Source organism: Corvus hawaiiensis, chromosome 3 (assembly GCF_020740725.1).
Source record: "Corvus hawaiiensis isolate bCorHaw1 chromosome 3, bCorHaw1.pri.cur, whole genome shotgun sequence".
Classification (NCBI taxonomy): Eukaryota; Metazoa; Chordata; class Aves; order Passeriformes; family Corvidae; genus Corvus; species Corvus hawaiiensis.
The window spans coordinates 5,466,902-5,493,738 of record NC_063215.1 but is presented as its reverse complement, the minus strand read 5'-3'; the positions used below and the strand labels follow the sequence as shown (position 1 = coordinate 5,493,738).

Below are 26,837 nucleotides of genomic sequence, written 5' to 3'. Positions count from 1 at the left end.
AACCCAGTAGTCTCAAGCTCAGTCATTGTGCTGGAGGGCTCAGTCCTCACCTGCAGAGACACACAAAGCAAATGGGTCTCAAAAACAAGCCCCACAGCCTCCCCAGCAGCTGGTGTGGACCTCCTAGTCCCTCCAGTAGCCAACTCACAAACCCTCTGGTCTCTAATATGCAGCCCAGATGCATGTCCAGATTGTTGCGTGGATCTCAAACCTCCCATCCAGGTCGTGGGCTACATTCCCACATACACAGTGTGCACCCAGTCAGTGTCTCTGGCATCACAGGCACATGGATCCTTGTGATCAACAGTCCCAGTCTGGTTGTAGGCAGGAGCAAATAAATACTTCTGTGTTGAGGACAGAAGTATTTGCTTGCCCTATGGCAGTTTGGATCATGGAATCATAGATTTATTCAGCTTGGAAAAGACCTCTAACAGCATTGAGGTCTTTTGGTTGGTTAGTCCAACCACTAACCCAGCACTGCCAGGTCAGTCACCAAACCATGTCACTCAGAACCACTTCCACAGGTCTTTTAAATCTCTCCAGGACTGGTGATTCCACCACTGCCCTGAGCAGCGTGTTCCAGTGCTTGACAGCCCCTTCTGTGAAGAAAATTTTTCTAACACCCAGTCTAAATCTCCCCTGAAACAAGTTGAGGCCATTTCCTTGCATCCTGTCGCTTGTTACCTGGGAGCAGAGCCCGACCCCACCTGGCTGCACCCTCCTGTCAGGGGGTTGTGCAGAGCCAGAAGGTCCCCCCTGAGCCTCCTTTTCTTCAGTCTGAGCACCCCCACCTTCCTCAGCTGCTCCTCACCAGACTTGTGCTCCAGACCCTTCCCCAGCTCCCTTCCCTTCTCTGGACATGCTCCAGCCCCTCAATGTCTTTCTTCTCATGAGGGGCCCAGAACTGGACACAGCATTCGAGGTGTGGCCTCAGCAGTGCCCAGCGCAGAGGGACGGTCACTGCCTGGTCCTGCTGCCACACTTGCTGACACAAGCCAGGTGCCATTGGCCTTCTTGCCAACCTGGGCACACGCTCATCCTTTATGTAGAAAGAGAAAAGGAGAATTGTTAGGGATTTCTAGAAGAGAGAAAAAAAAAAAGCAGCAAACATTTCCCACCAGACTACCTGGCTGCTTTTATACTTTCCCTAGGCTGGATTCATCACGTTTATTTGAGGTGGTTAATTCTGAATGCATTGGGGCAGCCTTGTTATGGTGTGAACTCAGTAGAAGCCCCAGTGAGGGAAACTGTTTATTCTAGCTCAGTGCACTCCCAGCCACCCTGGTTATAGTTCCTTTCTGGCCAGGACAGCTTTTTGAGGCTGTGGAGGACGGGAGGTTGCAGCAGCTTTCTGTCTCCACAGTCTGCTCTCCTGGTGGTCTGGCCACCTGGAGAGCTCTGCATCGGGGTGTTTGAACCAAGCCTGTGCCGTGCCTGCCCCAGTACCTTTCTCAGGCATTTAAACCTCCAAAAATATAGCAAAAAGTGCTTTATCTATTTCTGTAGCTGCCCATTCTAAAGTTCTTACAAATGTCAGTCCCTGCACCATGAGCAGCAGTCAGACCTTAGCATGTGCCAAGTATGAGCGTGTGTTTACCCATAGTACCATGATACTTCATGTAGGCACTTAGTGGCTTGGACATTTACCCTTTTGAAGAGCCTGGAAACATCATTACAGGAACTTAAATAAATTAGAAATAGAAGCTAAAAGTAAACAATAAAAGCGCTGCTGCAGTCTTTTCTTTCTCCATGCTACTATTTTAATCCTCCTGTGAAAATCTGGGTAAGTTGATCCCCGCCTTGTAAAAATGTTTCCTTAAAACAGACAAACCTTTGAAATAGGATCTTCTAAGAAGGCTTTGTTATTGTATGACATGTCTAATGGGTTGATGCTTCTATTACCAGGACTGTCTTCCATAATACTTTACTGCTTTGATGCCCTGCTAACGTAGTATTTTGATATACTTCCTCTTCAGTATTTACCTGTAGAGAAACAGCTCTTTTTTTATTTTCAATGGAATTTTTATGCATTTCATAGGAAGACTTATTAATATGTGTAGTGAATGGAAGGTTCTTTAAAAGACTCTCATGAACCATAAAAGCAAAGCACATGTGAACTAAAATTCATAACTTATATTAAAGCGTCAGGTTCAGCTTCACTTCCCAGAAGCAAGGGCATCAAATTTGGGGGTCTTTTTTTTAAAGTGTTTTCTTTTAGTTCTTAAACTACTCTGTATTCTGCAAGTTGGGAAAATCTGAGCCATCTGACTCTTAGTTTAGTGTTTATTCTTTTGTGGAGAGGTACAATGCAAAAGTGAGGGAAAAAATGAAAGAGTTAAAGTAATAAGCTGCTTGTGCATTTCTAATTATTACCTCTGGTAGCAGAAAGATGTAAAAAAAGGCTGTGTTTGGTATCTTAAATAATGTTATCCTAGCAGCATGTTAGAATCAAGAAACATATCAAATGCTATACAAATACAATTAATGAATATAGAAGCTTTACTTTTATTTTAGTGTCTGAAAATCCCAGATCCATTGCAAAGAAAAAGGAAGCGTCTGTGGGTGGGTGTGGTGGGTTTTACTTTTTTTCTGAAACCACCATGCCAGTATCTAGTTTTCTGTGTGTGGGAAAGAAGCTGGCAGAAGTTACATGGGAAAACAGTGAAGGCAAACTGAGGTAGAAATAGCTTTGGAAGGTAGAAAGCATGGAAGTGAGGTAGGAAGAAAGTAGGTGCATCTGGAACTCGATTTTCTATAAAATCAAGTAGTGCCTTTGACTTTAACTCTTCTTCATGTCTCAGCATCAACTCTGGTCTATCACAGAATCACAGGATGGTTTGGGTTAGAAGGGACCTTAAAGATCATCTTGTTCCACCCTCTGCCATGGGCAGGGACACCTTCCTCTATCCCAGGTTGTTCAAAGCCCTGTCCAGTCTGGCCTTGGACACTTCCAGGGATAGGACAGCCACAGCTTCTCTGGGCAACCTGTACCAGGGCCTCACCACCCTCACAGGGAATAATTTCCTCCTAGTACCTGTTCTAAATCTATCTTCTTTCAGTTTGAAACCACTGCCCCTTATCCTGAGTGGTATTCTTTTGCATCAGAGTGGACCAAAAAGATTTGATATTTGTCTCCTCTTGGGTCAATGTGCTGCATCATGAATGCAACTCCTCTGCCCCTCCTGCCATTTGGGGAACTGTTAATTACTTGTGAGAGAGATTTCTGAACACAGACAGGGTGGGCAGCTCAGTGTGGAGGCAGCATCCTGCCTCAAAAACAGGTTTTCATTCTTGCACTTTTTTGTCTTTGAAAAAGAAACCCCAAATCCTTTAATTTGTACATTTGGGGTGCTGAGTAAAACTGTGAGCATGATAAACGTATGTCTAAGATGATGAGGCTGGAAACCAGGTGTTTACTACTGTCTTGAATAGTTGTTTTATTTTGTACTTAAAGCCTTAAAAAGAAAGAATAATTACTTTTAAAAATTAAAATACCAGCAGTTACGAATGAACAGTATATTATGTTTGTGATAACTCTTCTCTTTGGTTTTATATACCCTGTGTGTTTAAAAACAGCTATCAATTGTCATTTTCATTTATTTACAAACCTTACTGTTAAAAAAAAAATACTGGAGCTTTATCCTGTACGAGCACTTTTTTTGAATCTGTGATGGTTTAAATATTGTTTAATATTCCGATGTACTATGGCACTAAATATTTTTATTTTTATATGTATTTCTTATAGCATGTCCATGTATTTGCAGTTTATAAGATATTTGATAGTCTCTGGATGGATTGTTGTGCTGTGCTTATACTTCTAGGAAGTGCCTGACATTCTAATCCATGTACATGTGCAGCCCTGCATAATAGACAAAAAATTATCTGAGTTGTGTTCGTTTGAGAGATGTACAACATGTTACAAAACATAACTTTCTCTTTAAGATGCTGATAGTCCCAACAAGAGAGACAAATGATAGGGGACAAATACAGAGTGTAATTTCCTCATGCTATGACCAGTATAGTACAGTGGATTATGCTCACATTTTACCTGAGTAGTTCTTGTTGTTCTCTTACATGTATTAGGCTGATATTTATTTTTTAAAAAATTATTTATTATTTATTTATTATTAGAATTTCAAATGCTGTTTGCAGAACAATGGACATAATTTCATTATTAGATAAAGAAAAAGAAGCCTACTATAAAGCTCTTTAGTTGTTTATAGATAAAATATTGTTTTACTTATTTCAAGGTAGACTAATTCTTTCGTAAGTAAATAATTGATATATTCCGCCACCTATAAAGATCTGAGTCTTTCTTGTAAATAAATTTTCACTATTTTTGTAAGAATCTGTAGTGTCATTGTTGGCCTGTGCTACTTAATTTACAATTAATATATTTTACTGTACAAGTTTTTTGTATTTTAAAAACTCAACTTAGGAGGAGAGAATACATTTTATTTTCAAAAATGTTGAGGAAATACTAGAAAGCCCAGAAGTTGTCTTTCACTAGAATGAAGTAAGACTGGAGTAGCAGTTTTTTATTTTGCTATGCATGTAATGATCTTTTCAGTGAGCCACCATTGGGAAATTTTATGGGAAACGCTCAGGCTTTACCTGGTCTTTTTCTCATGGAATCATAAAATGGGTTGGGTTGAAAGGGACATTAAAGATCATCTAGAGAGGTGTGGTAAGAGAAGTTGCCATTGAAGACTGAGGCAAAAAAGATGTTGAGTATCTCAGTCTTCTCCTCATCTGCTGTTAGCATTTTACCAGCGTTGTTTATTGAGGGGATGGAGCGTGTACAAAAATGTTCCTACAGACTGGATTTTTGTCTGTTTCCTCAATCTTTCAGTTTTTCCCTGCCCATGCTTTAGTGTACGTTCTTGCAGCTCTTTTGTTCCACTAGTCATATGACTTTGGTTTATAATCCTTGCACCACGCTGAGTGATCCAGCATTTCTGTACATACAGCTGTATTAAGCGTGTTGTTATTATTCCTATTTTCTTCTTTTTATCTTTCGAGAGACCAATACTTTATTTCTTTTTAACTAATTTCCATAACCTTGCAATAAAACTCTGTCTTTCAGGTTTTCCTTGGGAGATGCTCGGAGGCCACTCCATGAAACTGCTATTCTGGTGGAAGATATTGTCCACACTCAGTTGATAAATTTGGTAAGAACATAACTGGCTGAATAATCTGCACTCTAAAACTTCTTCAATCCACATGATATTTTCATGAACAAATGACAAACAGATTGTCCAGGGTTTAGAAACAAATAAAACACAGAAACTGAGGGTGATGCTCTGGTCTCAGTGATCTGTAGAACCAGATGTGCAACCCCACCTAAGCCTGGGAAGAAAGCTGGTGGGTTTTTTTGTTAAAAACTTCAAGTTGTTAAAAAGAAAAGAACTGGCTATTCTTCTAAAGACTGCCTTGCTATCTTTTTTTTTTTTTAAATGTTCTATTATTTGCGTTAATGCATTATTTGCTTAGGATTTATGTCTTAATATTCCTTCTATGTGATGTTTTGATTTCTGTCAAAAAATAATGCAGAAATATGGAATATTTTATTAGACTGAAAGCCAATGAAAGTGTTACATAAATGAGGTTGTTTTGAATCACATCTGTCAGAAACAATTCTAAATTTGAACCTCTCTGTATTTTATTAAAGTTCAACAATTCCTCTTAAGAAATCAATCATGGTATTTTACACCATGGCATGAATTTGCCATCTGACAAATGACTGTACCTTTGTATAGAAAGGTATAATCTGACACGGCACCTGTAGGTTGGGAATCATGACAAGTGTGTTTTTCCTATTATAGTCTTAAAAAGACATGTAGATTTGGCTCTGAGGGACGTGGTTTATTGGTGGCCTTGGCAGTGCTGGGTTAATGGTTGGACTTGATGATCTCAGAGGTCTTTTCCAACCTTAATGATTCTGTGATTTGAATGAAATTTCCAGCATGTGTGGGAATGGATATTATATGGAACTAACATATATAGATTTTACTAATATATATTATAACTAATATTTACATCTGATGAGTGCTTGGATCAGCTAGAGCTTTGAGCTGCAAGTTCCTACACCTCTTCTTTGTAATGAGCCCTTTTAGCAATGACAAAGCTTTTAAAGTTTCAAGGTAGGTTCTGGTACTACGTTAACTAGAACTAAAAACTTCTGTAAAATGATGACATTCAGAATGGGATCCAGCACACATTATAAATATGTACGTGTGTATAAAATATATATTTTATATATATTTCTACATATTCATGCACATAATACATTTGATTTTTAAATAGAAATATACTAAAATTAGACTGCCCCTTGCCCATGGTTTGCCTGCAACAGGTGTTTTCCTTCAGCTTTGCACCTAATCCAGCAGCCATTCGGTAGTTTCCTGCACCTCAGCAAATGCCTTGGCATCCCTTCCAGCTCCAGGCAGTTTCTGCTCATACCTCTGCAGCCCAACAGTGTATCCCTGTCTCCACAGTCTCCTGGCATCTTTGTGGATTCTTTCCTTATTACACTCCTCTTGGGCTGTCGTGAACGTGCCCTGTGGCTCCTCGGAGGGGACAACGTCTCTCCCCTCTCTGCAGGTTTCCCACTGGTTAAACATGCTGCCCTGGGCATATATTTGTAGTCCTTATTCTCGCTTTAGTTCTGATAAAGTAACATTTTCTCTTTGCTAATGACCCCTGTAATTTATGCAAACCGATGGCTGCAGCTTCGCTCTTCCCTCAGCAGTAACGTGGTGGAGTCTGGGCTGTTCTGTCCCGCCGAGGCTTCGCTGAGCTGAGCATTACCAAGCCCTGCAGCTGAGAAAGTGCAACCTGTGGTCGTGTGGTCTTTGCACTTTAATCAAAGCCGGGAACTTACTCGGGGGCTGGACGTGACCCGGGGTTAACCCTGCGTGGGATGCAGCAGCTTGTAGGATTTCCTGACAGAAGGAAGAATGGGAACGGAGTGGCAGATAAACAGCTTTTCTAACCTTTCCCCTCCCAGCCCAAGACAGCACTTTATTTCTGAGGAAGTGAAAGTATCTTTAATAGCTCATTGCTTTGACCTCTGACATGCACATGCCGGAACTCTTAAATCAGTAGTGTTTTACGTGCCGCGGGCTTCTGATAGGGAATTTTGCACATTTGTCATCCTCAACTGCACATCCTTGTTGAGCTGTTCTGTGCAGTTACATGGAATTTTCTCTTTACATATAGGTGTCTTTGCTGGTATTTACCCAGTACTAGAAAAATGCTATTTTTATAATTGAATTTATAATTGGATTTATAATTGAAGCTGACTGCAGAAGTGAATTTATTGCTTACCACCTGGATTTTGTCATATTACTCATGTTAATGGACTATGCAGTTCTCACTATGTAATTTAATGATTTCTTGTTTAGTTCATGTCCATTTTTCCATCCATAATACAGGTAGAAGGCTAAACTGTAGAAATTACTTCTATGCCTGCAATAAAGCTGGCATGTTGCACACATCTTTCATAATAAGCATTTGTAAGAAGAGCTTGTTCTTGTTGATTAAGTCCAGGTTTGAGCCTCTGCATTAAAAAATAAGTTGCCAGCATGATTACCTTTGATTGGTTGACTTTTGATATCTCGCAGGTTTATAGTTCCAACTTCCTATTTTCAGAGTTGATCTGAACTCTATTAAATCAGGGTCTGGTTTGGACAGATTTAAACAGTCACTGCTTCAAACCACTATACACTTCATGAAGTCCGGCTGCTGTAGCAGATGAGTGCACTAACAAGGCAAAATCCTGGAAAGCAGACTTTTAAGAGTCTTCATCACATTTTATGATCAATTTTTGGATGTATTTTGAACAATATGCATACTGCTTTACATTAAGGGAAATTCTACTAGAAGTAGAGGAAATGAGCATCTCCAGAGGAAGATTCATGTCATCCTAAAATTACTTTTGGAGTTGAATGGGCTTGTATCTCTCAAGGAATTTATTTTCTCAGCTGACTAACAAAAGAATCCCTTGACAGGTGGCTTGGGTTTGAATATCTAGGAGATAGGCATGAAAGGTGAGAGATAAATTCCATCATATTTGTGTCATGAGTTTGAATTTTTTTATGCTTATATTGTAATTATTATAACTTTTGGTTTTTGTATATCAAGCAACAGAAAATCTTAAAACTCCTACACTAGAAAGTTCTGTAAATTTTTTGGTCAAGCATTATGTATTTGATAAGCGCAATGAATTTAAGTTTTAATTTGAAATCAAGTTCATTGTTGGCTGATAGTTTCTGGTAACAGATCTAAATGTTCATTTATAGGTAAATGTTTAAGGAATTTATAAATGCCTTCATGTTACCCTAAAACTGTACTTCTTTATATGTGCTAAGACTAGAGGTTCTAATCAAAGCTGTATTTTCTTTATGGTTAAGCACAAGCAGTACAAGGAAAGTTGTGCCTGCAAAAACAGTTCAACAGAGAGTGCAAAAAGGTGTTAATCAGAAGGGGACAAGCCTTTAAATTACCGACCATTTGAAGTGGAATGAGGCCTCTCTTATTTCATTCTTCCATCATATTCGATACACTGTCCATGTGCAGTGAGAAGGTTTTGAAACAGCATCTTCTATAATAATCTATTCATATCTATTCAGACCCTTAGAAGGGGAACTCAAAGATCCTCTTTTAGGACAAATGTAGATTATTCAGCACTTTGTGAAAACAAAACAAAACAAACACCAAAACAAAACACCCCCACCCCACCAAAAAAGCCCCCAAAACAAACAAAAAAAGAGCCTGTAAGTAAGAGGAATGGAATAGGAATTTTGCTCATCATTAAACTACCATTGAGAAGTTTGCTGTCAGGAGGAAATGTCCCTCTTTGCCTTCACCAGCTCTCTCCAGAATTTTTATCATGCTGGGCTGGTTCATAAGAAAATGCAAGCTAGATATTATTAGTATCTTCTCTTGATTGGGCCATAGGTCCTTGTTGATACTTCAAAGGCAAACATACAATAAAATCAGTATGCACTAATTAAATCAGAAACCCTGATAAGGAATTACATTCCTTGTGCTCTGACAATGTAGCAGCTGGGTGTTTGTTACCAGAATGAAATAGCAGCAGTTTAGGCACGCTGGGTATGGCAGGAGTAGTGCAGGCACCTGTTTTCACAGAATTTGGTTATTCAGTGTAGCACTAGATTTGAAGTTCAGTCCTTTACATTTTGTTTCAGAGATATCAGATGGCTTCTGGGAAGAGACTAGATTTATTTTTACAAAATGGAAGATATTTTAGCAAAAGGGCAGAGTTCAGCAAGGGAATAAGTAAATTACACATATGCACACCAAAAAATCCAGGTAAGTAACTTTGTCTGTCCATGAAAGAGTGGCTGCTGAGAGGGAGGGCCACAGCACATCACAACAGCCTTGGACTGCATGCTTTAAATGTTTTATCTCCTGTAATTCTTTGTAATGTGTGATAAGTCCTTATGGAGACTGTCATGAATGGTAGAATTCATGTTAATAGAATTGTGGTTTGCTCCCTGTCAGCCAGTGTGTGTCTGCTAGAAGATGGACTCTGATCTCTCCAACTGATGTCAAATGATTGAAGTCAGACCCAGTTGGTTGCCTTTTTTTTTAGAATTCAGTAGTGTCAACTTAAAGGAACCTCAGTTGCCCAAAATCATGTTGTACATGATATCTGTTGGGATTTCTTTCATCATTTACTTTTATCTTCCTATGGTATTTAATTTCATACAACTTGTGCTGCTACCTAATGCTATTAATATTCCATTCTTGCTTCCTTTGTAGGAGCATGATTTGGGTCCTGAGTTACATATATGCATAAATAAAAAATTTGAGTATACAAATGGATTTTTTTTTTCTTGTTTTTACTATTTGAAATAAATTATGTCTTACACACATAACATATTTAATTCAGAATCAGTCCTTTGGTCTCAACCAAAACACAAAGCACAGGTCAGCAGGTGAATAGTCTATACTGGAATATGTAGATTGTATTAAATTGCAGCAGTAATTCATAGGTAGAAAACTTACAGTGAGATGCAGAGATTCAGCAGTGTGCCAAGTCCTGAGTAAGTCTGTGGTAAACCCGTCCTGTGGAATATATTCCTTTTTGTAGTAAGAAGTTTAGTAAAGACTGGGTGGTCATTTGCCACTTTTTTCCTATGAAAAGCAATGGTGAAAATACAGAGACAAGCATAAGGATAAGTTTACTGATAGAAAATGCAAAGTTATTTATCATGAGCAGCATGAATTTTATGTTTTCAAAGGGCTGTATATTTTCTGGATCAACATGTTGTACTTTCTTCTCTTTCCAGCCCTATTCCTGCAGCTGTTATTCTTTTTATTGCTGTTTAAAACAAAAAGAGAAGGGAAAACTCACCTTCACTTGCTCTTTGAGAGAAAAAGACTATGACAGTGGGAGAGGCGAGTAGGAAAAATGGGGATTTAAACAGAAGCAAAGATAAAGCTTTCTTGGTCCTTTACAGGTTTTTGCTTGTACAGGTTTTTGATTTTTAAAAATCAAATCACAGTTGTTATTCATTCACAAACCAGATTAGTCACTTTAATGTATAACCTCACACAGCTCCAGGTTTGTTTACGACGTTTTTGAACTGTTAGACTTGTAACCTTTATATACATAATTGTAGCATTTCTGACATTCCTTTTAAAAAGGAAAGAATTGAAAGCAGCTCCTTCATGAGCAGGAATTGCCCACTGATAAAAACCAGCAGTGTGAAGCACTGTTCCCTCTTGATCCCAAAGTTACATGCAACTGTCACTTATGCCACCCCAGCAACGGGAAAAGTCCTTGTTTTATGAGTCTGTTTTAAAACAGTAATAAAGTTTCCTGTGCAGGACATTAATTATAGGGGTTATCAAAATAAGACAAACTAATATAATTTGTGATTGTACAAAATAAAGGAAGTCGAGGGTACCATAGGGACCTAATGAATCACAGGATGGAAACAATCTTCTGGCTAACTAAACATTCAGACTTTGTACTAAGTCACAGGGTGGATGTACAGCCCGGCAAACCGGAACACGCTGTGTGTTTACATGGATGGGATAAAGGGACTTCACAAAAACCATCTGGGAGAAATCCTTCCCCTATTCATCTGTTCTGCTGTAGAGTCAAATAAACAACATGCATACATTTGCAGCAAACACATGGCACACCTGCCCTGGAAGAAATCAAACTGGAAAATAAGTCTGTAGAATAAAAATTTCCCTGGGTACCAGCACTGTGTGTTTGTCTGCATTTCCCATGTGGGATAGAAAAGAAGAGATGGGGCTTTATCTCTAGCAAGTGGTTCTTAATTATTATCTGTGTATTTGCAGCATTTGAATGTGGTCAATATTTAGCTTTATATGATAGATTTATATGGTAATTCATATGAAAAGCCATGTCCTAAGTTTTCTACTTTTAACATTACCTCCCCCTTTTTCACCATATTCAGACCTATAGACTCTCAAGCACAGAATCTACTTCAGGAGATGATTCAGGAATCCCAGGTAGGGATTCTGGGTGTTCTCCATGTTTTCTCTTAAGATTGAGGATTTGATGACTTACTTAGTCAGGTTTTTTGGTTTTTTTTTTGCCATGGATCTCTGTGCAGGGTCAGCATATGCTATAAGACAGAGCTGCTGCTTTTTGTCTGGTCATGCAGAGATGCTGCTCAGCATCCAGTGGTGATGAATTTCACTGACCTTACAAGTGGAAAGACACTAAAATACTGTTATTAAAAACCTAAGTTATCAAATAGAAGGAAATGAATAATATTTACCTACAAAATTGTACCAATAGTGAAGAAAAAGATCCAAGCATTGACTAGAATGAATGGAAAACAAAAAGTCATCAATGTGGTTGGCTTGTAATACATATAATATATAAAGACTGAAGGTAGTGCAGGCAGCAATAATCCCAGTATTTCCTCATTTTCTGTTGTCAGTCAGGGCCTTTAAAAGCAATGTAGTGGATTTATATGTACTGGACATGTATAAGAATATATGTCTCTATATGTACAGGGTTGCTTTTTCCACCCTTCACATCAGATTCCTGTTTAGGCTGTTGGGCAAGAGGAATGAAATAGGTATGAAATTTCACTCGTGGGAGCTTTGGAATCTGTGGCATTCTTAAACATATCTGTACTCAATTCCCTTGGCTTGTGGGGCTCTTATAAAACAATTGATAAGGTGATCCCAGCCCGTGTTTCTAAAGCACAGATATATCCTTTATTTAATTTTTATGTAACATTTTAGGAAAATAGTAGAGATTAACAGCTGTTGAGGCCTTGGATGAGCTGAGTAGGGACAGTCAGTGTACGGATGCAGTGTCCAGGGTGTTTGGCTTCTTCTATTGATGTCACTTATTAACAGATCATGAAGTTAAGAAATTTAAGAGTAATCATTAGATTTTTATTGCTCGATATGATGCACTCTGGTTAATCAATATTTTGATTATAATTTTGAAAATCATAATTACATTCAAAGCTCCAGAAGTCAAACAGAAAACTGATACTCAGTTCATTCTTTCTTTAACTTCTTTGTTTGGTGTAAATAGACTATTTTAAGTATATGAAAATGTGTGTAAAGTCCATAACTGCACACCAAGTCCCATCTTCCCTAGTATTCTTATTATGGCAGAAATTAATAAATTAAATTGGAAGAATCAAAAACTTATAAGTGGTAAAACATAAAAGCAAACAAATATGACAAACACGTTTTTCTAAAGCTGAGCTAATGACGCCAGATCATCTTTTGTGTCAGAAGAGATAAATGGGCACTTCAAGGATGTGATTCTTGATGTCCTAAAGTAGTTATTTAGAATTCTGGCCATGCATTTAAAATCTGGACTTCTTAAGTGAACTGAGAGTGAGAGACATCTCACCTCTGAGGCTTCAGGCACTAGCTGTATTTTTGTTATAGATACTTTGTTTTTCATTGATTCTGAAAAAAAAAAGCAACCTGTAAACTTTAAGTTGCGAAAGACACAAACTGATTTATGGTTATCTGTGTCAGAAAAAGGGTAGTGTAAAATTCTGCATGATCTTTAAGTGTAACTCATAAACCTTAAAGGTCATCTCAGAGTGGTTAACAGAGCAAATTCATTGTAGTTTTTAAATCACCTTATCTGATTTCAAGCAAACCTGATAGTTTCAGGATGACTTTTTTTAGGAAGATTGGCTTGTTAACAGTGTTACGCAGTTACAAGGAAATGTGGTCACAGCTGCTTCTGGTTTCTTAGCTAATCCACCTGATTGGAAACAACAGGTTTTTGATATTTTTCCATTTCTTACACTGACACCTAGTGTTCAGAGGTCCTGAGTTTCTAATACTGCGCTTGGTTATTAATAGACAGCTGTTGATACTGAAGTTCTCCACCTTTGTCAACATCTTCCAGTTCTGTTCTTCTGCAAAAGAAAACAGTAGCTGAAGGCAAAGGTGTTACCATCATTCAAAACATTTTTATTTTGGAAATACAAATAGTGAACAACTACTGCAAAACTTGGCAGAAGGTATTTTACTTCTTGAAGCACTGCAAAATCTGTTTTCCTAAAATTTAAGTGCTTTAGTTTTGGCAAATGCAACCCTTTTGTGTCTGTAAGTGTCACTGGCCAAGAAAAACAGTAATAAAAGCAGAAACCCTTAGATCAGTATTTATTTAATTGTGGGAGATGTCAATGCTTTTTATTTCTGTGTTCTTTTATCTTCAAGCCACGAGTTCTACCTGATAGGAGTGTTGATGGCTGCATAGTCCTTGAGTAGACAGAAAACAACTTACACACAAAAACTTGCACACAGTCTTTTATCTCAGACTTTCAAATAAACGAAGCAAAGCAAGTATGGGCTGTAACCCATTCCTGACAAAGACGACAACTGAGAGTAAAATTAACTCTCTTCTTTACCTGTGATTTTGCTGTATGTTAGCAGAAGAACTTCATTGTTTAAGATACTATAATAAGAATTTTGCATGACTGAATCAAAAAGTATCAATGATTTCTTTTACTGATGGCTTCCATAGAAAAATGAAAGCTATTCAGGCACAGAAAACCCATATTAAACTTCACCTTGATTTGAGGATTCTTCCCTTTTTTGTTTTTATGACTTTTCTGGAAAATGCACCAAAAAGCCACCTTTACAGTGCCTTACCAGTCTCACAGTAAAGAATTTATTTCCTAATCTAAACCCACCTTCTGTCCATTTAAAGCCATTCCCTCATGTCCTATCACTACATGCTCAGACTGTCCATTTGGTTGTATCTTGAGTAAAGGCATTGTACCTCTGTGTGTGCACATGGCATATGAGGTACTTCACTACATTCTTGATTATCAGTAGTTGATATTCCTGTGAACCAGAGTCTGCTTATTGGAGAAATAATCAGTGACAATAGAGAGAAATGTTACTTGTAGGATACTATTTATTTGGCTTCTTTCAGGCATTGAAATGTGAGGGTGGTGAGGTTTCCCAGAGAAGCTGTGGCTGCCCCATCCCTGGAATTGTCCAAGGCCAGATTGGATGGGGCTTGGAGCAGCCTGAGATAGTGGAAGGTGTCTCTGCTCATGACAGGGGGTTAGAACTGTGTGATCTTTAAGGTCCCATCCAACCCAAACCATTTATTGTTTCTGTGATTTATTTTCAGGGTGTGGTGAATTTGGACCCAGAAGGGGGATTTTTGTCTAGTGGCTATAGATAATGCCTTGGGTGACCAGCTCAGATGTAGATGTCTATGTTTAGTCAGAGCTCCCACCTGAGAGAGAACTCCCCCAAGGCAGAAGTCTTGAAGCAATGCAGGAAAGAAAGGAAGAAAACAGGAATTTCTCTGATGGCAAAAGGAGATGTTAACAGTGTTAAAAGCAGAAGAAAAGTCAGAGAAAATAAAGACATACTGTAGGCCCAGGTTTCTGGCTAAGAAGAGGCACATAGTGTCCCAAAAATGAACAGTTTTAAGGGATGGGATTTATGAAAAGTCAGCTTGGAGCTGATCCAAGACAGAGTTAGAAGAGGGGAAGTCTGTGCATTAGCTGAAAACTGCATGGTCTATGTTTTTTAATAGATGAAGGGAAAGAAACAAATGGGAAAAGATTTGGAGAGACGGGCTGGATTGAGATACAGTTTCTTTAAAAGAGAGAATAGACTGAGGACATCTGTACAGTGAAGGAAAGTACCAGAGAGTAAAGAAAAATTGAAAACTAAGTAGGCAGGATATGATGCAGCTACTGAGGTGGGTCAGAGTTGGGAAAAAGGCCAGAGATTTATGGCAAGGGAAGGTGTTCAAGAAAAAAACTAAGAGCTGCTTTGTGGGAATGCTTATTTTCTCTCTTGTAGCAGAAGACTTATGGAGCTTGAAGTGGAACCCAAGTTGTGAATAAGGAACAGAAAGCCTGAGGTTCAGCAAGGAGTTGTTTAAAGAAGTGGGATAAAGGAAGATGAAAATAACCTTGTAGTGGAAAGAGTTTGGAAGAGTTTCCCATGACAGTTTCTCAAAATGTTCAGTAGCAAGAGAATGGGAATAATTGAAATTAGAGGCAGAGGGGTTTGAAAGAGAAACTGTGGCTGGTTCATTGGAGCCTGCAGAAGGTCTGGTCTGGAGAATGAGTTTGGGAAGTAGCTTTACAGGACATTAAGTGCTGATGACAGAGAAGTCATCAAGAAGTAGTAAATGGAGTGAGAGTCAGCAGATGTGTTACTTCCAAATTGAATCTCTGATGAGGCCAGAGAAATGAAGTGGATAATGATGGAACAGGTGGAACGTGGCTGTTGGTGTCTCCGTGAAGGAGAGCACAAGATGAGGAAGGAAGGGAGAGACAGATTCTACCTTTTAGAGAAGAATTCATGGTAACATGGAAAGTCCTGTGACAAATGCTTCTTCTGTGCAGTATCATACACATGGAGCTGTGAATGCTGGCATCCCTGCTCCATCACATACAAGCAAGCATGTATCTTAAATATAGATCAATAATGAGCACTTGTATAGTGATGCACAGCCTGATGCCAGTATATCATCTTCAATATATTCAGCAGATGTTGTTACTAACAACCATTCTCACAATACTCAACAGCTGCATTTTTTATCATCTCTAATTCTTGAGTGTGTTTTTACATTGTTTTCCATTTTTTGTCTTATGTTGTGCTATCATCATCTTCATTCCAAATTTGGGAAAGAGCTGGATCACTTTACTGATGAGAAATAAAAGTACAAAGAAGACTAAGTGGGTTTTCCCCAAGTCATGAAACAAATTAATGACAGAGCTGAAAATGTCAGCTGGTTGTAGTGAGAGGGAAGCTGTGCAAAGCTATTTTATATTGACGGTCTGTGTCTCAGCCAATTGGATTTTTATTCGTCAGTCCAAAGGTGTAATAACTTTTAGTGTAAGAGGAAGAAAAATACATCAAGGCTAATATATAATGGAGGACCTACTAGGGATATGCATAAATGCATATCCTGTTCCTTGTGTATACAAGCTTAATTGTGTCTCTTTTAATTTTGCTGTTTGATTCAACAGGATTGTCAGGTAATTGTCCTATTGAAAGTACAGAGGAGGATTAAAATTTCAAATACCTTTGTTAATCTCCTTTGGCTGTTAAAAGAAAAGATTTATTGGTATCAAATTTTATTGCATTCTTAAAATTTAGGGATTGATTGGCTGCTAGTTTAGCTTACTTGTCTCTTCCAGTTAGAAACCCAAACACAACAGAAGAGACATTGCATTGAAGCTGACGTGTAACAAGTGAGTGAAAGTTCACTTGGCTTTTTCTCTCAGCACCAGGTGCAAAAGTTGGCTAAAAGTGCTGTGGCAGGCAGTTATTTTAAAGCAGTTTCTGGTTTAGTGTTTTATCAAGCCCAGGAGTGAAATATTCTGCAACTACTGCAGTTTCACAAAGCTGCTTTTTAAGGTAGAACTCTGAATTGTTTCACTAATTAAAACGGCCCAGTACAAACATTAATCACACAGTAACCATTAATGGGAGGGGTTTGGGGATTTATGGAGGGCTGTAGATGATGTTTTAAAAGAATGGATCGTTTCTTTGTTTAATACACAATATGCTTGCAGTCTCTAACTATACCAGAAGTCCTTGAACTCTTCAGGAGTATTTGTGATTTTCTACATCCCCTCTTATAAATGCTGGAGGAGGTGTATTCATTTCTGGTGTAAAATGACTTTAACAGTGTCCCAGTTAGTGACTTGACTAGAGTAGCTTTTTTTTGAATAGCCGCTCCGTTGCCACCTTACATATGCTTTGAAATGCTAGTTCTCCAAACTGCAGCTTTCTCAGAGTAGAAGGTGGAGGCTTAATGATGACATAAGCTCCAGAAGTGTAAGGTTCAAGTGGTTTGCATGTGGGATTGCCAAATAACACGGGTTTGGTTTGTTTTCATTTTATTACACCGATTCTCCTCCCCACATGTCTTGGATTTCTGTGGTAGCCCCCTTGCTTTAGATTCTTGCTCCTTGTAACTAACCATTTTTATTAGTCATCCCACTAATACACAGTATTTTACTCAGCACCTGTTTCCTTCAAAGCCCTTTGCAATAATAACTGGTTAATCCTCACACTGGTTCTGAATTTCACTGTCATTCCTGTTCACAGGTGAAAAGTGAGCTCGATGATGTCCCTAAAATTGTGTAATGGCTCTGACACCTGTATTAGGACTTGGCCTACTCCATGTCCCCACTAACCAGGCTGATCCTTGGCCTCTCCACATACTGAGTTTGTGGCATGCCGGTTATAAATTGAGCATTTCCTTTTGGTTAATGACACATTTTTTACCCTGATTGCTCTGGAATTTCCATCCTGAACTTTGTGGAAGAACTATGCTGGAAGGAGCCTCAAGAGGTCATCTGAGCCATATCTCTGATCTCAAACTAATTTTGGCCTTTGTTCAGGAAAGCTCTTAAATATATACATATAAATGGGTGGGTATGTATGTGTGTATATACAATTATTTATTGAATTAAGCCCTATTTCTGGAAGAATTATAAATAACTGCCTAATCAAAGTTTGATGTAAACTAACAGCAATTGCTTTAAAATACATGCACAGAATATCATGACTGATATTGCTGTAGGAGGTAAAACAAAGAAATTTATACTGGGAAGGGCCATTATTGTTAAATCTAGTGTTGTGCCTTCGGGAAGTATTGCTTCCTTTATTTTTATTTTCCTTTTTTCCTTTCTTCTAATTGTTTTTTCCTGGTTTTTATGGACCTGTAGCAAGAAATCCATTCACTACCCCAAGTAAGGTGGTGATTTTGCTGCTATAATAAACCCTCAGCTAGTTTGACTATTCTTGGCCTGTCCATCTGAGAGCTACAACTTTATGGAAACAGAATGAAATAAAGTGTTCTCTAATATGTCACAAATCATAGTTAAAACTGGAAATCCAGTCTGACACTGTGGTCTTGATTTGTATGGTTTGCCTACCCCTTTTTGTTTCTGCAAGGCAGTGTATGTATTTGAAGGCTGGAGCTCCAGCCAGGATTTTCAGTCTTAAATATGAATTTTCTTCCTTTAACAGGTTTAAAGCAAGCCTTTCAGATTGCTCCAGTATAGCTTTTAGGACTTGAATTTCCTTTGTGTTCATTTTGGGCCTTTTCCAGTATTTATCCATACATTTGAAACTCCTTCAAATCTGTGAGTATGGGAGCAGTTACAATAGGAGGTGGTGGCATTTCTGTTATATTCCTGTTAGACTTGATTCAAATCCTGCCTGATTTTCAACTCAAGTGCTGCAAGCCTAAAATTCAGGCTCTTGCTCAAGCATTACAGGGTTCATGTCCAGCTCAGAAGTCTCTGTAATTACTGTGTCTGGCTGGAAAACAAGAATTCCATTTCCTGCAAAATTTAGAGATTTCGACATTTGCTTTATTTTTTCATCAGAACCCAACTAAAAGCTAATTTTTTAAAATTGTAAAATCTACTGAGATGAAGAGGAATCTTGTCTAGCTCATAGTCCTGTGTATAGGACAAGAGCCTTGGAGAGGAGAGACCAATATTCAAGTTTCTACTTGCTGGAGGAATATAAAGTTGAACCTGAGAGTCCCATATGCTGAGTGAGTGCCATAAAATAAGACTGTTGAATACATTTTTTGATGCTATTATTTTTCTATATGATCACTGAAATATTGCTCAGTACTTACATGCAAAATTGTTTGTTTCAAGGGATATGATTTTCTCAATAGAAAGAAAATACCTAATTTCGAGGTTCTATCCAGCACTCATGATTAAAGTATTAATATATTTCACACGTGCACTTAAAATAATCCTTAATAGTGATTATTTGTAGTTAAAAATTTCAGCTTAATTTTTATAAATCTGTTGCTTCAGCTATAGCTGCAGGGTCTCATAAAAGCTTGACTGCTTTGTGTTTATTCATTTTTAATGGTAGTGAATTCATATTAGTGGTGAACTTCATTATTTACAAAAAGTGATTTTAAATGTTTTGCAGGTTTAGCTCTGTTACATTATTATAATACAACACCAAACGTAGCCAAATGAACAAATCCAGCATTAGATATATCTGATCTAGTGAGGGAATTCTTTTTCCAGAGATCCCTTCCAACCCAAACCATTCTGTGATTATGTGAATTTAATTCTGAAAGGAACACCAAATGTTCTTTTTTTTTTAAAAAAACCCCCAAACTTCAAAGTCATTGGACTTGTTGCATTAATGCTACACATTTGCATCTTTTGTCACAATTCTCTGCTATATTGTTTCATAGAGTCATAGAACATCCTGAGTTGGAAGGGGCCCACGAGGGTTGTGAAGGTCCAACTGCTGGTGGGTTGTTGACATCCATTTTAAAAATTATGTCAATCTTCCCTGTTAGAATAAAGTCAGTATTGTAAAGTTTATTCTCTCCTATGCATTCTTATGAAGAGAAGACATTTTGTTTAATTTCAAAAACAAATACTGTCTTCTTCCAAACTCCAACTGCAGTTGCTAAACTTCCATCTATTTTTATGTCTGCAAAAATGCCCATACCAGTTGAGTTTTTGAGACTATTCCTGTCCACTTTGCGTGATTTGTGTGTTTGTTATTTGCTGTCTCTCAGCCTGGTGTGACAATGCCCTTTTTTTTGTGACTGTATGGTGGCAAACACTGCAATTCCATGACTCACCTGTGTCAGTAGCCTATTGCTGTATGCTAGAAATAACAAAAAACTGAATAATTATACAGCAAAAATGAATAATTTAGTGAAAAGGGGACTGACTGTATAATTTAATGTCTCTGAGGATAATAAAATTTCAAGTTAAGGACCTCAAATGACTCTAGGCCCTTGGTGGGATGTTTTGGTGTAACTATGATCCAATATAACTAAGCTGTCAAAGCTACTTCAGACTCTGTCTTGCAGGTCTATGTGTGTTTGAATCAGCAGCTCAGGGTCATGGAAGTGAAAAGTTTACACCTCACCATTATCCATTTTTTGTGTATAATGTGTTCTTGCAAAAATGAAAATGTATAAACACCTGTTTTGGGGAGCAGGATTGGGATATTCTTTGTTCATAGATTTAATTAGTTATTTTGCTCTTACCTGCAACTAGAGCTCCTGCAGCCCTTTTTATCCCATACACATAAGAGATGGGTAAGAGTTATGCCTAGTTGGATTTCCGTCTCAAATCGTTCTTCATCACATAATTTTGGGGGTGTTTTTTGGAGGTGGTGGGGTTTTTTATGAGCCGTTAGGCCCTCCAGCAGTTAATCTAACAAAGACTTAATGTTATACAGAAGTTATAGCTCTGGTGGATTTCTGGAGGATGGTTAAGGCAGAGTTTACATTTCATATTCTGAGGGAAATGTAGTGCCGTTCTGCCGCCGTATGCCGTGCATTTCATTAGCGCTGGAGACAGCAGGAGGCTATTTTGTGGAAATGTTTCTGTCACTGTCAGTAGAAACATGCCCGTCTGGTTGAAATATAGCCTGTGTCTTGCCAGTTCCCTGCTTCTAAGCAATTGCAGTAGGAGGATGTTAATCTTAACCTGTCACAAGCCATTTAAAATCCAAATTTTTATTAAACTTCCAAATGCTTCAGTAATACAAGTATGGGAAACAGGGCTGCGTTCATACGCAAGACTTGCTGCCCTTCTCAGAGGCAGGAAACACTTTAATTAGTGTTTATTAGTGCTTAGTAGTTAGATGTGCTGGAACTCCCAGCCAGGCTCTGCCAAGGCAAGCGATCCCTGTAAGGTAGGCAGGAGGCAGATTAGGAGAACTGGATTGTGGATCTTGTGTTGGTTTTGCTGACTGTAGACCAGGAATTTCATGCATTCAAGGAAAGTATCTATAGCATATTTGTTGTAGATATCCATGTCTTTTTGCAGCCACCCTGAACACAGCTGCTCTTATGGTGATGCCAGGATCATTGCTGGGAAGATCTTAATTGCCTGGTGGAAAATGTCGTTTTTTCTGTCCTTGGCTATTCTTTGAAAATATATTTATGTCAGAGGATTTTCCTGTGCTGCCATGTTCCTTTTTAGTTGTTTTTTGGTTTGTTTTTTTTTTTTGCTGTGCAGGCTTAGACTGATTGTTACAACTTGTGTTTGGTGGATGGGCAGTTGGAAAACTATTTGGAATTAGATACTTTATGTCCTGGTTGACAACAGAGGGTCTGCATATAGATGCCTCAGTTCCCTCCATGTTCCATTTGAGAGCCCCTGAGATGTTTATGGATGTGGGGTAAGTCCTTACACTGGACCTGGTCCTTGCCTGAGTTGTCTCTCTGGAGGGCTAAAGGAAGATTTTGTTTCCTTCCTTTGCTCAGGTCAACAGAGCAAAAGACTACAGCATGCACTCCTGCAAGCATCTCTGGAGTTCTCGGGGAATTTCAGGGCTTTTCCTTTTCTAAATCAGTAGTACCTGGACGAGGCATTGAGGTGATGATGTTCAGCAGATGGATCAAGTGCTGTAACACACAAAAATTACCACTTTACTGTGATGCCTCAGCTGGAGACCTCCTCTCTGAGTCACTGCTGCTGTTTACTCATGAGAGAAGAATGAATTTAAGGAGCTGGGATGTTTTACTGCTCCCTGCTAACCAGCATCCAGGCAAGGGAAGCTCATTCCTTGTTGCCAAGAAGGAAGTGCATGCTTCATTCATTGCAAGAGTGTCTTCCTGGTGAAATTGGTATATCCAGAGAAAATTCAGTATAGGATAGGACTGCAGGAATATTCTAGAGACCCAACAGCTGGGAAGTTGTACGATTTAACCAAAAGAAGAAGTTAAGAATTAAGATGCTATCACTACTGTATTTAGTATTTGCTAGAGCCCAGCAGTCAACATAAAGCTGTCCGAACCCAAGACGTTTTTATGCTGTATGTTTTGGGAGTTTTCCACAAGAAGTACTGCAGGCAAGCTGGAAAAGATGTGTCGTGGCACTGAATCCGAAATTACATTAGAAATGCTTTGCCAAGGTGCTTTTTCTTCACAGCATATCCCTTATGTTATTCCTTATTCCTTGCGTTAGTGAGCACGATGTTCAGGGAAAACATCCCATCTGGATAGCATTACCTGTAGGATGTGCAGCTTGTATGTATCTTCTGGAGGTTAGCTCTAATGTTAAACAAAGGAAGCTGATTAGAAACATCTGTAAAACATTTCCATAGTTCAGATTTTATACAGTGGGTATTGAATTACCTTGCACATGACTGCATGTCTGAACTAAAAATAATAAGGTAAATCTTTTCCTTTTATTAAAATTAGTATAATATTAATTTTATAGTTAAAGTACATTTAACTGTTTCCCTACTTGGCACTAGAATTTAATGCTGCTGACATCACTATGTATTTTACATGCCACTAAGAAATAATTGTTCATTTATTGATGCAGTATGCTACAATAAGCACATTTTAGGTGCAGTCAAAATATAAACATTAGATTGAAATACATTTTCTTATGTAAAAGTGTGGCATTTATTGAATGCTAAAGGAGAGACTTGCCAGCTAAATGTGTAATGTTTCTGACCATTAAATATATTATGTGAAATAGTTATATAGAATATATAAAATGATTGTAGTACTGCCCACTTAGGTATTATGTTGATTTATGAATTTGGTTAGAGTCCCTAGTAAATACCAAAATTGCTGATTCTAGGTCAGTATTTGTTAGGTTGGTAAATTTTATGGAGAGGAAGGATTTGTGCATCCCAAAATTGACAGAGAAAGGTGTTATTTATGTAGCTAGAGTGAGAATGCAATTGTAATTTCAGAGCTGAGCTGAAAAAGGTTATATACTTCATATTCTAAATTACCTTCTAAAATAGCTTATAAAGCTATGTGTATAACAATGGTAAATATTATTTAAAGATCTAAGAGTCTAATGCTCAAGATTTACTGTTCAATATCATAAGCAGAAAATTCTTACCTTTCCACAGTTCCCTGCAACAGCCTGACTCCAAGGCACGTATCAAAACAGAGAGAGGCAAACATTATTCTCTGGGAAAATATTTTGAAATTCAGCAAGTGTTTTGAAAACTATTATCATTATTGTTTATTGTAAGTGTTCTAAGATTGTGAAAATGAAGTGTTGCTCATAAATACCACGCAGGCTGAATGGCCAAGGGCAGTTCTCATCTCTAACACACAGACTCCTACCCAAAGCAGTTTCATCCAGTTTGAGTACTTGCTTTTATGATGTTTTTACCCAAGTTCATAGAAACTGCAAGTGGAACAAACACTATGGTATGTATATGCAGTTATTTTTATTCAAGGAGACTGGATAAACACAAAGACATTTTTTTAGAGCAGCATAACATGAACAGTTTCCATTTCATCAATTAGTGCCCTTATCCATCCTGAGAGGTGTCTGGTATCTTATCTGTGTGCTGAAAAGGCAATGAAGTGTTTTATCTTTTGAAAAATAAAAAGACATGTTGTGCCATGGTAGTGAAATTTGCAGTGTTTATCTCACTATCTCACTTGGGAATGTATGTTTCAGCACTGATAATGTGGCTCATTAAATAACTGAGAACAAATAATGCTCTATTTTAAATGGATCTTGAAACAAAATGTCGTGATCATTCCTTTTTCTCTCTGAAAGCTTAGTGTTTCTGCCTGTGTTATTGCACAAGGAGTTTGGAGTTGACTGATCTCGTAGCCTGAGAGGAAGTGAGGCTGCAGCTGCACATCCCCAGGTCCTGCCTGTCCCATTCTGTGATTAAGCACTAGATCCCTCCATCAGCTTGGTTTACCTGGTCTCATAATCTTGGAAGATTACTGAAGCACTAACAGGAGTGTAAGCAGATACTTATTTTTAAAAAATATGGTTGGCAAAGGTGTGATCAGATAGTTATTTCATCTTAGGATTGAAATTGTCTCACATTCTTGTCCTGTGAAGGCTTCAAAGGAAAGACTTTGGGGGTAGGTGAGGAAAAGCAATTTTCAGAGTGTTTGGAACTGTATCAGTTCACCAAGTGTGTGTCTCTGCTGTGTAAATGATATTCCCCATCACATGCTGTACTGGGTGATTACTTCAATAGGCGTTTTTATGGCCAAAACCAGCAGCCTGGGGCTCCTGTGTCTTTATCACCAACTGTACTCTATGAAGTACAAAGCTACAAAGTTTACTTGACAGTTTGAAGCCAGAGTAATTTACTTGTCTGAGACCTTAATGCAGCTCCTTGCAGTCCATCATCGCCGCTTGAACAGGAGGGATGTGCTTTAAAGCAGGAATTGGAGCCGTTTGCCAGACAGGGCTCCAAACCAAATTCGAGATGAAGAATTGCTGTTGCTGGGTTTGCTTACTTTGTAATTGCAATGCATTGGGGATACTAGAGGAACTGTTTTGGAATGTTGGAACACCTGTGTATGGCACAGCACCTTTATTTTAACAACCCTATAGGTGCTCATGCAGCAAATTATCACCCCAATGCATTCCCTTCATTTTGAGTTGAGTCTTTGCCAAAAAAAAGACTCAGCTGATAGAAAGCTGGCTGAGGCACAATTGATTTTGGATTAGAACCCTGAATTTAACAGCATGGGTCAATGGATGCTTTTTTTTTTCCTTTAAAGATGCCATGGTTACAAACCTGTTAAAACTGAATTAGTTTAAGTCCAGATTTTGTTTATCAGTTCTTTTGGAACTGGACTGGGCTATGTCCATGATGATTTGAAAATTTCTGTACTTGTCAGGCTGAAAATAATATTAAAATATTAATGTCTTTTTTTCTGTACATGAATTTCATATAATGCTTTAGCTGTAGAGGGGTTGCCTTATTTCTTTATTCATAGGGCATTTTTATCTGTTCCTTCCTGAACTGTATAGCAGCCATATCCCAGATAAATCTGACTGGGTAGTCTGGAGTCATTGCTCTATCTGTTTTTCAAAGAAAGCATCACTTATAAATCATGACTGCTAATTAAAATGAATAATGCTTTTAATTAAGAATAAAATCTGTGCAGGCCCCAACAGAGAAAAGATATTACACATACACCATGCTTCATTTTCACTGTAAGGTTTTTTTTTTTCACTTTTATTCCTCTGTCATTAAATTCCCCATTATGTTCACCCTCCTTGCCATTATCCCTGTTCATTATTTCTGGTTTGATTGACAATGTGATCTCTCATGATGCTTGACTGAGTGTTGGCTGATGAAAAGAAAAAACTTTAGGTTTGTCTCAAAATATTGCATTAAAATTCTCAGATTTTAAATTCTTAAGGTAGGATTTTCTGGCTTTATTTTCCTTGGAAAGTCTATATCTTTGGAACAATTGAATTCTTACAAAAGAACCACCAGCAAAACTATTTGAGCTATAATGGAGGGTGGAGGCAACTCGCCTGCCTATTGAAGTGCATCTTTCATCATCAGAACAATAGCTGGTTCTTTTCCCTTGTCAACTGACCATCTTTTTTCCTTCCATTAATTAGCTGAAGTCTTGAACAATTCATCCTTGGCCTTCCACTGCCTGTTCTGATAATCCCTCAGGATACTCAGGATAGGATGACAAATCACAAGAAAAAGCGTTCTGAGTTTTGTTGCTCAGCTGATGGGAAGGTGCTGTGTCTCCTACGTGTGGAGACAGAACCAGTTTCCTGAGGTTTGCACTGGGTTTTGTGATTTACTGATTGTGTAAGTGCACAAGTTACCCAAGTGCCTCTGGGCTGAATTTTGCTATCTTTGGAGAGGAATATTTCTATGTCTTTAGAACCATAAATAAAATCTAGACAAGTGCTAATTGGTAAGCATCCATGTAGGAGGAGACACCTAACAGATTTCTCCCACCAGTCTTGTCACTCACATGGCTGCTCAAGAGGCAGAAGGGGAGACATTGAGAACATAAGAAAAAAACCTCATTCCTTTTTCCTTTCATATGCCCAGTGTTACACAGAACTGCTGGGGGGAGCTTTTAGGAGAAGATATTGTAGGGAAAATACTGTTCGACTTCCAGCCCTCTGGCTGCTGCAGATGGAAACTTTGTAGATTTTGCTTCTGAATTCCAAACAATTATCCATTGGCATGTGCAAATACAGTTTTTTTCATAAGGCCAATCGACTACATCTGGTGGCTGATTTTTCTCAGGTATTGCAAAACCCTTTTTATGAGTGCAACATTTTATTCTTAAGAATAAAGATGTTTATAATTCTTCAAAAATGAATACAAAGGTTTTTAATGTTTACCCAAATATTGGGTTTTTTCACTTAAACAATACTAATAAAGTACTAACCTATTTCTGCTGCACTTTATCTCAAGTGTTCTAAAGGAGTCAAAATTATAGAAAGGAAATCAGACTTATGCTTAACTGCAGACATCCTTACCTCCACAGCCCATAATTTTAACAGATGACAGATGATCCTTTTTTGGGATGTCAGTTCAATGATTCATCATTCACATCTCTG

General features: G+C 38.2%; 1 protein-coding gene across 4 annotated transcripts in view; it reads left to right on the top strand.

Annotated features, from left to right (window-relative positions):
- The window catches only part of SUPT3H (SPT3 homolog, SAGA and STAGA complex component), a 257,849-nt gene that overhangs the window by 121,736 nt on the left and 109,276 nt on the right, over nucleotides 1-26,837 (top strand). For 3 of the 4 annotated variants that reach the window (XM_048297277.1, XM_048297275.1, XM_048297274.1), the window contains exon 3: nucleotides 5,087-5,171. The exons of the other annotated variant lie outside the window; for it this stretch is intronic. In XM_048297277.1, coding sequence (XP_048153234.1) covers nucleotides 5,087-5,171 — 85 coding nt within the window. The remainder of the gene's footprint in view (nucleotides 1-5,086; nucleotides 5,172-26,837) is intronic. 4 annotated transcript variants of the gene reach the window in all.